This window comes from Hevea brasiliensis, chromosome 14, assembly GCF_030052815.1.
Source record: "Hevea brasiliensis isolate MT/VB/25A 57/8 chromosome 14, ASM3005281v1, whole genome shotgun sequence".
Classification (NCBI taxonomy): domain Eukaryota; kingdom Viridiplantae; phylum Streptophyta; class Magnoliopsida; order Malpighiales; family Euphorbiaceae; genus Hevea; species Hevea brasiliensis.
In genome coordinates this window covers 85271166-85285209 of record NC_079506.1, presented here as the reverse complement: position 1 = coordinate 85285209, position 14044 = coordinate 85271166, and the positions used below count along the sequence as shown (strand labels likewise).

Genomic DNA, 14044 nt, shown 5'->3' with positions numbered 1-14044 from the left:
GTATTTGTATATTTTTTTTGTTTTTTTTTTAATCCTTTTGGTAAGTGATGCTTCAAAAAATTTATACTATCTCTATTTATTTTTATTTGTTGCATTAATTTTTTTTTTAAATTATATATATATTAACCACATGCGCAATGCAAATTCAGTTTCTTAATTTTTTAAAAAATTAATATATAAAAAAAATAGCTAATAACAATAAATATGGGAAACTGTGATGTAGAGCAACTGATATTTAATTAAGATCAAAGAAAAAATGTTGTAATTTGAAGTATTCTTGTTGTTTAAATTAACTTTGGAGTATAAAAATCTAATTTTTTTGTTAGCATATAGTCCAACTCAATTATAAGAATTGAAGATAGAAAAATAAAAGTTCCATTAAAAAAAATGGTGAAAGAAGAGTGTTTGTTTGCTTCTTTGGTCTTCGGTCTTCATGTCCTACAGACATTACAAACAAATAACTCATAATATACAAATTATTTTTCCTCTCTCCATTCGGATTATAAATACCAACTGGTTACTCTGATTTTTTAATAACTCAACTTTTCAACTTTAGCTTTCCACTTAAAGAGAATGGCTAGTCTACTATGGTTTGCTCACTTTCTCTCCTTCCTTTTGTTTCACTTGCGTTTCCAAGCTGGTTCCTCTCTACCTTTTTCTTTCAATTCCTCCTCTGCAGCCATGCCGTGCCAACATGACCAGAGTCTTGCCTTGGTCCAATTCATGAAAACCTTTTCTATTAGAAGTAATGCCTCTTCCTGGGATTTCCTTTACCCCAAGCCTTATCCCAAGACAGAGTCTTGGAAAGAGGGCACAGATTGCTGCTTGTGGGATGGGGTCACTTGCGAAATAGAAACAGGTAATGTAATTGGCCTTAACCTTTCTTCTAGCTTGCTCTATGGTACCATCCATTCTAATAATTCTCTTTTCCTCCTTCCTCATCTCCAAAAGCTTGACCTCTCCAACAATGACTTCAACCAATCTCAAATTGTGCCTCAATTTAGCCAGTTTTTGAATTTAAGGTATCTTAACCTAAATCACTCTGTTTTTGAGGGCCAAATTCCACTAGAAATTTCTTATCTGCCTGCTTTGGTTTCGCTTGATCTTTCTAAGAACCCTTATTTGATACTTGAAACCTTTATTTTTAACGAGCTTGTTCAAAACCTGACCCAGTTACAGCAATTGGACTTGAGTGAAATAAACATGTCCTTGGTCGGGTCTAGTTCCTTGATGAATTTGTCTTCTTCTTTGACATCTCTCAAACTCAGCGAATGCCAATTGCAAGGGAAATTCCCAGATATCAGTCATCTATCCAAGTTGGTTTTATTGGACCTCTCCTATAACAATTTTAGTGGTGAGATTCCATCCTCATTGGAAAATTTTAAACAGCTTGATACTTTATACCTTGACAACAACAATCTCAATGGTCAAATTCCATCCTTACTCGGAAGCCTTAAGGAACTCTCCTCATTGGACCTCTCCTATAACAATTTTAATGGTGAGATTCCCTCCTCATTTGAAAACCTTAAACAGCTTTATTATTTGGACCTCTCCTGTAACAATTTTAATGGTGAGATTCCCTCCTCATTTGAAAACCTTAAACAGCTTTATTATTTGGACCTCGAAGAAAACAATCTCAATGGTCAAATTCCATCCTCACTTGGAAGACTTAAGAAACTCTCCTCCTTGTACCTCTCCTATAACAATTTTAATGGTGAGATTCCCTCCTCATTTGAAAACCTTAAACAGCTTCACAGTTTGTACCTCTGTAAAAACAATCTCAATGGTCAAATTCCATCCTTACTTGGAAGCCTTAAGAAACTCTCCTCATTGGACCTCTCCTATAACAATTTTAATGGTGAGATTCCCTCCTCATTTGAAAACCTTAAACAGCTTCACAGTTTGTACCTCTATAAAAACAATCTCAGTGGTCAAATTCCATCCTTACTTGGAAGCCTTAAGAAACTCTCCATGTTGGACCTCTCCTATAACAATTTTAATGGTGAGATTCCCTCCTCATTTGAAAACCTTAAACAGCTTGACAATTTGTACCTCCACAAAAACAATCTCAGTGGTCAAATTCCATCCTCTCTTGGAAGACTTAAGAAACTCTCCTCATTGTACCTCTCCTATAACAATTTTAATGGTGAGATTCCCTCCTCATTTGAAAACCTTAAACAGCTTGAAAGTTTGTACCTCTATAAAAACAATCTCAGTGGTCAAATTCCATCCTTACTTGGAAGCCTTAAGAAACTCTCCATGTTGGACCTCTCCTATAACAATTTTAATGGTGAGATTCCCTCCTCATTTGAAAACCTTAAACAGCTTGACAGTTTGTACCTCCACAAAAACAATCTCAGTGGTCAAATTCCATCCTTACTTGGAAGCCTTAAGAAACTCTCCTCATTGGACCTCTCCTATAACAATTTTAATGGTGAGATTCCCTCCTCATTTGAAAACCTTAAACATCTTGTAATTTTGGACCTCAGCAACAACAATCTCAGTGGTCAAATTTCATCCTCACTTGCGAGGCTTAAAGACGTCTCTTATAACGAGTCTAAAGGTGAGATTCCTTCCTCATTTGAAAACCTTAAACAGTTTCAAATTTTGGAACTCCAAAACAACAATCTTAGTGGTCAAATTCCTTATTATTTTACAAACTTTAAACAATTTTACAGGTCCCATCCATTTCCAGGGAAGCAAGCTTTCAAGTCTGGTATACCTCGATTTATCCAATAACTTGTTACATGGCCCAATTCCAAGTTCAATTTTCGAACTTATGGACTTGAGAGTTCTCATTCTTTCATCCAACAAATTGATAGGAGAAGTCTCATCTGTAGTTTGCAATCTAAATTCTCTTGAAATTCTTGACTTGTCGAACAATAGTTTGAATAGCTTCATACCACAATGTTTGGGAAATTTCAGCAATAATCTTTCAGTATTGCACTTGGGCATGAACAAATTCCAAGGAACCATCCTTGAAACGTTTTCAATAGGCAGCAACTTGAGATATTTGAACTTCAATGGTAACCAATTGCAAGGGAGAATCCTACCTTCCATCTGCAATTGTATAAATTTGGAAATTTTAGATCTTGGAAACAATAATATAGATGACACATTCCCCCATTTTCTGGGAACACTTTCGAAGCTACAAATTCTAATTCTAAAATCCAATAAATTTCATGGTTTGGTGAAAGGGACTTCTGCCAATTATTCATTCTCAAAGCTGCGAATTTTTGACCTCTCCAACAACATGTTTAGCGGACCTCTACCTGCGGAGTATTTCAACAATTTCAAGGCAATGATGATCTTTGATTTGAATATGAAATACATGGGGGCGCCATATGCTTCTTATGATTATTCTGTGAGTCTAACACTCAAAGGCTTAGAGATTGAGTTGGTGAAAATCCAAACGCTTCTTACATCCATTGATTTGTCGGGCAATAAATTCACAGGGGAGATCCCACAGTCAATTGGAAAACTTAAATCACTTAAGTTGCTCAACTTGTCTCACAATCAACTCACAGGCAATATTCAACCATCATTGGGGAATTTGAGCAATTTGGAATCTTTAGACCTCTCTTCAAATCTTCTTGTTGGAAGGATTCCAATGCAGTTGACATATTTGACATTTTTGGAAGTGTTTCGGGTTTCACATAATCAACTTGAAGGACCTATTCCGGAAGGAAAGCAGTTCAACACATTCGATAGCACTTCATATGAAGGAAATTTGGGATTGTGTGGATTTCCGCTAGAAAAATGTGACAGTGGGGAGAGGCAACAACCAACAGCATCAAAAGAAATTGATTCCAAGTCTAAAATTGGATTTGGATGGAAAGCTATATCGGCGGGGTATGGATGTGGAGTAATATTTGGTATTGCAATGGGATATGTTGTGTTTAAAACAAGAAAACCTGCATGTTTTGTGAGGATGGTTGAAGGTGAAAGGCATCGAAAGCTAAAAAGATTTAGCAATTAATGTTCAAAGAGAAACTTTTCAATGTGACTGGTGTTTACAGGTGTTATTTCGTGATATCTCTTGCTTTGCATATAATCTTAGGTTAATTAGCTTTTTTTTTTTTTCTCTTTTTATATAAATATACTTAAATTGTTTTTTTAGGAAATAAATTATTCTTATTGTTAATTAGCACAATATTTGATCTTATTGTTATAAGATTTTATCCATTTACTATGAATTTCTTACAATTCTTTTTTTTCTTTATGAATTTTCTACCTTGTTAGGCAGATGAAGAATAAGTAAGAAGATGCGGCCAAATGAAGATACGGTCTTGGATGCATAGCACATGTGAATATGGGGCAAATCTAGCACAATTGTTCTATCATGTATAAATTTATCTTGTTATGCTTCTCTCTTTGTCTTTGTTTTCTACATATATAAGTTTTCTTCGATAAAGAAAGTTTTTGTATATCTAAAATTGGGAGTTGGTGTGACAATACATTTTAATTTAGCTATCGTGTTTGGGCTGAGTTCCATTTCCGATTGGCCTTAATTATATGTTGGTTGGTTATTATTATTATTATTTTTTAATAATCTCCAAACACATTGATTTATTTAAAAATCTTTTTTTATATTTATATATGGTACATTGGAAAGTGTTTATTGGCAATGATTTAAGCTCATACATATAGATAGCTTTGATGAATGGGTCTTTTCCTTCAATGTGGTTGGCTGGGTTCCTCTTCCCGTAGGATGGGCGAAGGTAAACACTGGCGATAGTGTTATTCCAAGAGTGTCTAAAGCTACCTCAATGGGCCTTGTGCGCCAATAGCTGATTTGCTTGTAATTTGGCAGCTTGCGATGTGTACAGGTTGAGCTTTGGAGGTTGCTACGTGGTTTGGATCTTGTGTTAGATTTTAATTTCGATTTTGTTATTGTAATTAGGCCAGATCAAGAGCTTCAGTTTGCCAATGAAGTTCGGAAACCACAGAGGCTTTGTACTTGTGGAGTATGTTACAAAGCAGGAGGCACATAATGCAGCTCAAGCACTTTCAAGCAACCATCAGTATGGTCGACATTGGGCTCTGAAGAAGGCAAAGGAGGGCCCTAAACAGCTGCTCAATTTATTGAAGAGCAAAATGGTTTGCATAATCCAACTAAGTTACCAGAGAAAAGGAAGCACCTGGCTGTCTTTGGATGAAGGAACGATGAAGCACAACTAATTCTATTAATTTGTCTCTAAAAATTTTTCCTCCTATGAGAGTAATAATTTTATGGAATTTAATATTTAAAATTTATTTTACCACAAATTATGAAAATAGATTAAATGTTGGAGCACAAAAAATTTAATTTTTTATGGTATAAAAGTTGTCTCTATTTATTTTATCTATTAAATGGTTAAAAAAAATTTAAACATTTGTAAGTTTTGCAAATTGATTAATTCAATTGTTTTTATTAAATTTATTGTTAAAATTGAAAGTAATATGAAAGGTTTAGAATCAAATTGATAATACTAAAATGTTGGACTAAAGCTGAAAAAACTTAGAAAATTTTAGATTCTTTTATTCATTTAGCCTATTTTATCCCTATAAAGTCAAAATTTTGAAGTAATAATTAATATAATAATCATAACTTAAGGTTCTAATGTATTTCCACTTTGGATTAGGCGACAAACTAATTAATAAGACTAATCATGCCTTAATAAGGACAGCCTTTTAAATATTAGTCCCACATTTTAAAAGAAGAGACCGCTCCTCCACAAGTGACTATAATTTGAAACAGATTAAAAAATAATAATAATAAATTTATCTTTATGAAATAATGAATCTTTATTAGATAATGGGAGTAAAATAATTATTTTAAACGCAACGCAAGAGGATGATGTGTGTCGACTAATAGGGCTACTCATGTTTTAATAAGGACAACCTTTTTAAATGTTATTCTCATATTTTTAGAGAAGTGTCTACCCCTAAAAGCGAATATAATTTGAGGTAGATGAAAAAAAAAATAAAGTGAGATGAAGTGTCACTTCTACTATGGCCTGCTCACTTCTTCCATTTGTTTCACTTGCACTTTCAAGCTTCTTCTTAATTTGCCCTTTTTTTCATTTTTTTTTTTTATTTTGACTTCCTCCTCCTCTGCAATGTTTGTGCCTTCATGATCAGAGCCATGCCTTGCTCTATATCAAGAAAACATTTCCATTAAAATTTGAAAGGGCTACAGGGTTGACACCATAAATTTGGGTTTTGCAATAAAGGGTGAGAAAACTGTTGGGCTTGGGTCCCTCCTATGTGGAGAGCCCATTTTGTTGAAGTCCACAATTATTTTGGCCCATTAGGGCTATATATATATATATATATATATATATATATATATATATATATATATATATATATATATATATATATGTTTTCTTTCTGTTACACATTTACAGCAACCCTATTCTCACTTTTGACAGTCCAAAGACATTAGAAAAATGGAAAAAAATAGAGAAGTATTCTACAGAATTTTCTGCAGAAATTTTCATGGAGGACAACTTACATTTCTTAGATTTCTGAGCTTGTTTACAGTTGGATCAAACTTAAATTTGGTCTGTAGCATCTTCACATCTGGTTCTTCATTGTGAACAGTGAAGATCTTGTTTGGAGCTCTAGTTTTAATGCTTTTGGTTACTTGAATAGTTACTGTTTTTATTGATTCTCAGCACAAACTAGTTTCATCATTTACAACAATCGAAACGTCATTTGTGGTCATATTGAGCTGAATTTTGGTGAGCACAGTGGGGACATATTTTTCTTTAATTTGGATGGTGGAGATCATTTTTTGACAATTACAAGGTGTTCAATTTGGATGGGCAGCAGCTGTGTTTTGGTGAATTCTCTCCAAAACTTTATTTTCTCTTGTTAATTCATTTGAATTGTCTTGAGATTTTTGGTTGAGAATTATTTATGGTGTTTGTAATTGTTGTAAAACTTGATTTCGTGATAGTAGAGTTGTTTCAATGGACCAAGAGAGGTCCCGTGACTTTTATCCTTCACTTTGAATGAGTTTTCCACGCAAAAAATTGCCTTGTTCTTGTGTGATTGATTTGTGCATCTGTTGAGCAGCTTATTATTGTGATTATTTGCTACATATATACTCAATTGTTGTTCTTCATAGGTTCAGACAAGTAGGAAAAATTTTTTGGTTTAAATTGTTGTCCATTTACTTCCTATCAAACTGGTATCAGAGCTCAGTTCCTTGAGTGATTGCCTTGTGTAAAACAATGGAAGTTCATACAAGTAGAATGATTTGTTTGAATGGCACAAATTATCACATGTGGAAAAATAAAATGACAGACCTTTTATTTGTGAAGTCACTGCATTTGCCTGTATTTGCTAGTCAAAAGCCAGATTCTAAAAGTGATGAAGAATGAGATTTTGAGCATGAGCAAGTATGCGGGTTTATTCAGCAATTTGTTGATGATAATGTTTATAACCACATTTACAATGAAAAACATGTTAGAACCTTATGGAATAAGCTTGAATCATTGTATGCTTCAAAGAGTGGTAATAACAAATTATTTTTGCTGAACAAAATGGAGCAGTTGAAATTTAAAGAAGGTAGTTCTATAGCTGACTATTTGAATGAGTTCAGGAAAATTGTAGATTAGCTGTCTAGTATGGGCATAAAATTTGATGATGTGATTCTTGGCCTCTTATTGCTTAATACTCTACCTAATTCTTGGGAGAACTTTTTAAGTATCACTTACAAATTTAGCTCCTAATTGTGTTGTCTCCTTCGAAGCTGCTGAGAAAGGTGCTCTAAATGAAGAAATGAGAAGAAGGTCTCAAGCTTCTTCATCACATACAAAGGTTTTGGTTACTAAAAGCAGGGGGAGAAGTAAAAGCAAAAGTCGTGATCAAAATAATAGAAGCAGAAGTAGGAGTAAATCAAAGTCAAGGTATAAAACCTTGAATGTCATCACTGTGGTAAAACAGGGCACATCAAGAAATATTGTTTCAAGTGGAAAAAACATAATAAAGCTAAAAATGGCAAGCAAGAAAGGAAGGGCAATGATGATACTAATGATCGTGTCAACACTACTACTTCAGATGATTTAGCTGTTATTTATCATGAAAACATGGTTAATGTTGCCAGCAATGAAGTCAATTGGGTATTTGACAGTGATGCTTCCTTTCATGTTACATCAAGGAAGGAGTTTTTTACATCTTACACTCTAGGTGATTTTGGGGTCTTGAAGATGGGTAATGATGGAGTGTCAAAGGTAGTGGGCACTGGAACTATTTGTTTGGAGATCAACACTGGAACAAATTACTACTCAAGGATGTCAGACATGCATTAGATGCTCGATTGCATTTGATCTCTGCAAGTAAACTTGATGATAATGCATACTCTGGCATATTCAATGATGGGCAATTGAAACTCACTAAAGGTTCACTAGTTGTGGCTAGAGGAAAGAAGTCTTCGGGCTTATACTGGTTGCAAGCTTTAATCTCTACCAATCTTGTGAATGCAATTGAGAGTGATAGTTCTTCAGAATTATGGCATAAGAGGTTGAGTCACATTAGTGAAAAAGGGCTTAATTGTCTAGCTAAGTAGAATCTGCTTTCAGAATTAAAAGATGGAAAGATAGACAGATGTGGTCATTGCTTGATTGGGAAGCAGAGAAGGGTCTCTTTCAAACATCATCCTCCTTTCAAGAAAAAAGATTTGCTTGAGCTGGTACATTCAGATGTTTGTGGTCCTTTGAAGGTAAAGTCATTTAGTGGTGCACTTTATTTTGCTAGTTTTATTGATGATTGCTCAAGAAAGCTTTGGGTTCATGTCTTGAAGTCGCTTTGATAAAGTGCTTGATGCATTTAAAGAATTTTAAGCTTCTGTTGAAAGGGAAATAGGAAAGAAGCTAAAATGTATCCAAACTAATAATGGTGGAGAATATTGGGGGCCTTTTGATGTATATTGCACAGAACAATGTATTAGATATCAGAAAACACCTCCTAAGACTGCTCAGTTAAATGGTTTAGCAGAAAGGATGAACAAAACATTAATAGAGAGAGTCAAATGTTTGCTTTTAGATGCAAAATTGCCTAGATCTTTTTGGGGTGAGGCATAGTGCACTATTCCACATTCAATTGATTTAACTCCTACTGTTGCATTGGAGGCTGATGTTCCTGATAGGGTGTGGTATGGTAGGGATGTTTCCTATGACCACTGATGTGTTTTTGGCTGCAAATGCTTTGTGCATGCCCTTAAAGATGAGAGATCCAAGTTAGATGCCAAGACAAGGCAATGCATCTTTATTGGCTATGGTCAAGATGAGTTTGGCTACAGGTGTTATGATCCAGTTGAAAAAAAACTTGTTAGAAGCTGTGATATGATCTTTATAGAAGATTAGACCATTGAAGATATTGACAAGGCAGAGAGGTCAAAGTCTGAAACTAATGGTTTGATTGATTTGGATCCAACTCCTACAATAGATATGCCTAATGAAGTTGAGGTTGATGTGCAAAATGATACTCAGAATAATGAAGCTGAGGGTGAACATGAAGTTAGAGATGAGGTAGATTCTCTTATACATGAAGTAATTGATGATCAATAATAGACACATGTTGAGCAACCTGAATGTTACCAAGAAGCTATTGAGAGTGAGCACAAGGTAGAATGGGTTACAGCTATGAAGGATGAAATGCAGTCTTTGCTCCATAATCATACTTTTGAACTAGTTAAGCTTCCCAAAGATAGAAAAGCCTTGAAGAAATGGTGGGTCTTTAGGGTGAAGCATGAAAAAAATTCCTCATTTCCACGATACAAAGCTAGATTGGTTGTTAAAGGCTTCAGTCAGAAAAAGGGATTTAATTTTGAGGAGGTCTTATCACAAGTGGTCAAAATGTCATCAATTCTATTTATTTTGGGTTTAACTACAAGTCTTAACTTAGAAGTTGAAGAGATGGATGTGAAAATAGCTTTTCTCCATGGTGACCTAGAGGAGGAAATTTACATGGAATAGCCTGAAGGTTTTGTGGTAAAAGGAAAAAAGAATTGTCTGCAAATCGAAGAAGACCTTGTATGGTTTAAAATAAGCACCTAGGCAGTGGTATAGGAAGTTTAAGTTAGTTATGGTTCAATAAGGCTATAAGAAGACTACTTCTAATCCTTGTGTCTTTGTGCAGAAATTCTCTAATAATGACTTTATCATTTTGCTTGTGACACCTCTTACCCGTCTACAGTGTAGCCGAGCGAGGCATGTCACACCCGGTGCCGGAGCGTCTTAACTTATCTCATTTCATTCTTAATTATCACATTCAATTTTATTAAATTTAAATCTAATTATTTTGACGGAGAAATTGATGGAGTTTTCCCTAATTTATTAATATTATGACGATTTTCCTACCTAATTGAAAAACAAATGTAGTAATATTCTCATTCTCATATTCTCATTCTCATCATCAATTTAATATCACTCATATAAACACATATGAAATTCCAAATTATTTTCATGCATACACAATTCAAATATGAAATTTAAAACTTTATTAACTTACATCATGTGCAAATTTAATATACAAACATATATTTTACAATAATTACATAAGTGTCTGATTTACATAACAAAATGAAAATCTAATTTCAAATTATAAAATACATAATTACTAATGAAACCTAATGGTCCTACCCAAAACACTGCACGGATGAGGGACACTGGACACACTGCAAATCTGAATGCTCACCCAGTCTGAGGTCTCCTGGACTCTCTATCTGTCTCTCCAATACTTACGCATGGCAAAAAGTGACGCGCTAAGCAATACAGCTTAATGTTGCCAGTATAAAATAAAAATAAACTAAAACAAATAAATATGCAGAAATTATGTTGTATTTTATACAGACTGAATTTCTGGTAATTATTCGTAATATTGTTAATTTTAGTACTTTTATCTTCATTATTTGGTTATAAATTATTAAGACTTATTTTGGTTGCCCAAGTAACCTATACCAATTAATTGGACTGGTTAAACGGGTAAACTGGCACTGGGTATCAAGTATCTCTGGCCATCACACCATCGGTCACATAGTGTATACCAGGTGTGCAACAGCATTGTTAACAAGCCATAACAAGTATCGGGCACAAGGCCAAGTGTATCAAGCATAGCAAAATGGCCATAAAGCCATAATATTACAAAATGGTATTAAAGCCATAAATCACGAAATGGCACAAAACCATATGCAGTACTGCTATCAGAACCCTATTGGCATGCCACCCTATCCAAACCAATCATACTAGGCTTACTAGGGCATATTACAAAGTTAATTGTTTGATTCTTTGCATTTGAGGTTTGGCGGTTACTATTCACCTTACTATTCATGCAAAAATATTGAATTTTTCATGATTAATAGGTAGGAAAGTTATAATTGCACTAAAATACCACATTTTAGGTTTTACAATTGTTGGTAATTGTCAAACTCAATTCAAAGCTCTTTGGAAGGAATTCCAAGAATTCAGATTTCATTGCCTATGTTCACTGTTCTATTGGACCAATCCACAGTAGAAATTTAGCTAAACTTTCTTCATCAAAGTTGTTCCTTTATGTGTCTACTTTCATTCCCTTTTTGAATTACTCTATTTAGAGTTTTGTAGCTCAAGTTATAGTATTTTTACCATAATTGACCAAATTAGTCCATTTCCAGATTTTTTGGGCAAAAATTGGTTCTGGCAGTTTTGGTGTCATAAATTAGGCTAGCAATTTGAATTGGTTATGATCAGAATTTGAGTTTCTGTTCTTCATGAAAGTTGTTCTATATTGTCTAACCTTTCCATGGGTTTAAAAATCAGGTCATTTGGACCTCTCTACAGAAAGTTATGGCGAATTGAACAAACCCTGTTTATTTTGTTATTTTCCAGGTTTAGAATTTTGGTTACCCGAATTTAGAAAATTTTTAGGTCAACTTAAGTTGGTTTTCTAGGCAGTGTCTCTTCATAAAAAATGTGGTATTATGTCCCTAGTTTCACCTCTAATTGGCTTTGCACCAATTGAAGCTACACAAGTCAAGTTAGAGTTGCCCAAATCCACTAGACTCAAAATCTAGAATTTCTAGCAATTGGCCAGCCTCTCTAATTCATTATTCTATGCCACAATTGATCTCAAATTAAGGTCAATTCACCTCAAATGGTCACTAATTGACCATTAGAATACTAATTCACCATCAATTGAGAAAAACCCTAATTTTGCTCAAACCCTAATTCCCAATTTTTCTAATCTTGCACTACACATACAATTTAAGATTCTAATTCACTTAAACACATAAAAAGGCATCTCTACATCAATCTAATTCACTTAAAAGTCATCAAATCCTAGATTGTTCATGGTTGCCAAAATTTTGAGTATACATACATGTGGATTTCATTCCATTTTCTTGCAATTTTCTAACTCAACTAAGTTCCTAAACAAGAATAAAGAGGGAGAGAAAAAAGAATTGGTACTAACCTTGCTTGAGTCAATTTCTAAGCTTGTTAAACCTCTTTCTTTCCTCTTCTTTTTGCTGTCTCAAGCTTGCTCAAGGTGTAAGGATTAATTTTTGTGAAGGAAGCAAGTGGTTTTATGGTGACTAGGGGTAGGATGTGAAGCTTGCTTGAAGGATTAATGGAGGGAGTCTTCAATGGAGTTCGGCCAGCCTTTAGAAGAAAGAAGATGAGTGAATTTTTAATTTGGTTTTATCTCTTTTTTGAGTGCTTATTAAATGGTGATTGGTGGATAAATTTTTAATGACATCATAACGATGTCATAATTACATTTTTATTTCATTTGTTTTCATTTCTTACTCATTTTTAATTAAAATTTTTCATCAATATTTATTCACATTTTATGTCATATACCTCTCTTACTTTAATGGACAAGTTGGTAAAAAATCATTTCTGGAGGTGAAATGACCAAAATGCCCTTCATTGTGCTTAAGGAGCTAAAATTGTCTATACCGATTTGGAAAATTTTCTTAACATTTTCTTAGCATTCTATTGCTATCTAAGGCTCAATAACTCTTCACTGGAGTCCTAAAAATTATTTCACAGGGTTTTCCACGGGTTTAGGATTGCTAACTGTCTTTACAGTTGCTTCCCATTAAGTCACCCATCGTCGGAGCACCGACTCATTTAACCTTTGTGCATTTCATTGCTTAAATTTTTCCTTAATTTTTTTTTATCATTATTTGAGTTATTTATGACTTCTCACTCTAGTTTAAATATAGTTCCAGACATTTCAGTTGTCCGGACAAACATTGGTCACCGGAATAGTAGAATGTATGGACTATCTAAAGTGAGGGTGTTACATTGTTACTGTATGTTGATGACATGCTCATTGTGGGTCCTAACTCTTTCAGGATTGATAGTTTGAAGAAAGAGTTGAGCAAGTCCTTTGCAATGAAAGATTTGGGACTAGCGAAGCATATTCTCAGCATGAAGATCATCCGTGATAGAAAATGCAAGAAGTTATGGCTATCTCAAGAAAAATACATTGAGAAGGTACTACAGCGGTTCAAAATGGCTAAAGCTAAAGCTATAAGTACACCTCTTACCACATCCTTTAAATTGAGTGTCAAATAGTTTCCTTCTAGTGAGTAAGAGAAGGAAGACATGTAAAGAATCCCTTATGCATCTACAGTAGGGAGTTTGATGTATGTTATGGTTTGGACTAGGCTAGATATAACTCATGCAGTTGGTACAGTTAGTAAATTTCTATCTAATCCAGGAAAGGAGCATTGGAATGCAATAAAGTGGATATTAAGATATCACCATGGTACTTTTAGTTTAAAACTGTGTTTTGGATTTGACAAACCTATTCTCATTGATTATACAAATTCTTATTTGGAAGGTGATATTGATTCGAGAAAGTCTATTTTTGGGTATTTGATCACCTTTCCAGGGAGAGCTATGGCATGGCAATCCAGATTGCAAAAATGTATTGCATTATCGACTATAGAAGCTAAGTTTATCACAGCTTCTGAAACTTGCAAAGAGCTGCTTTGGATGAAGAAATTTGTGAATGAGCTTGGATTCACATAAAAGAGGCATGTATTATTTTGTGACAGTCAAAG

General features: G+C 34.1%; 1 protein-coding gene across 1 annotated transcript; it reads left to right on the top strand.

The window, feature by feature from the left end:
- Nucleotides 1-573: 573 nt before the first annotated feature.
- On the top strand, nt 574-3979 carry LOC131173040 (receptor-like protein 43). Its single transcript, XM_058134693.1, has 2 exons — nt 574-2516; nt 2725-3979. Exons 1-2 carry the CDS (start codon nt 574-576, stop codon nt 3977-3979), a joined length of 3198 nt encoding a protein of 1065 aa, XP_057990676.1.
- Nucleotides 3980-14044: the final 10065 nt, after the last annotated feature.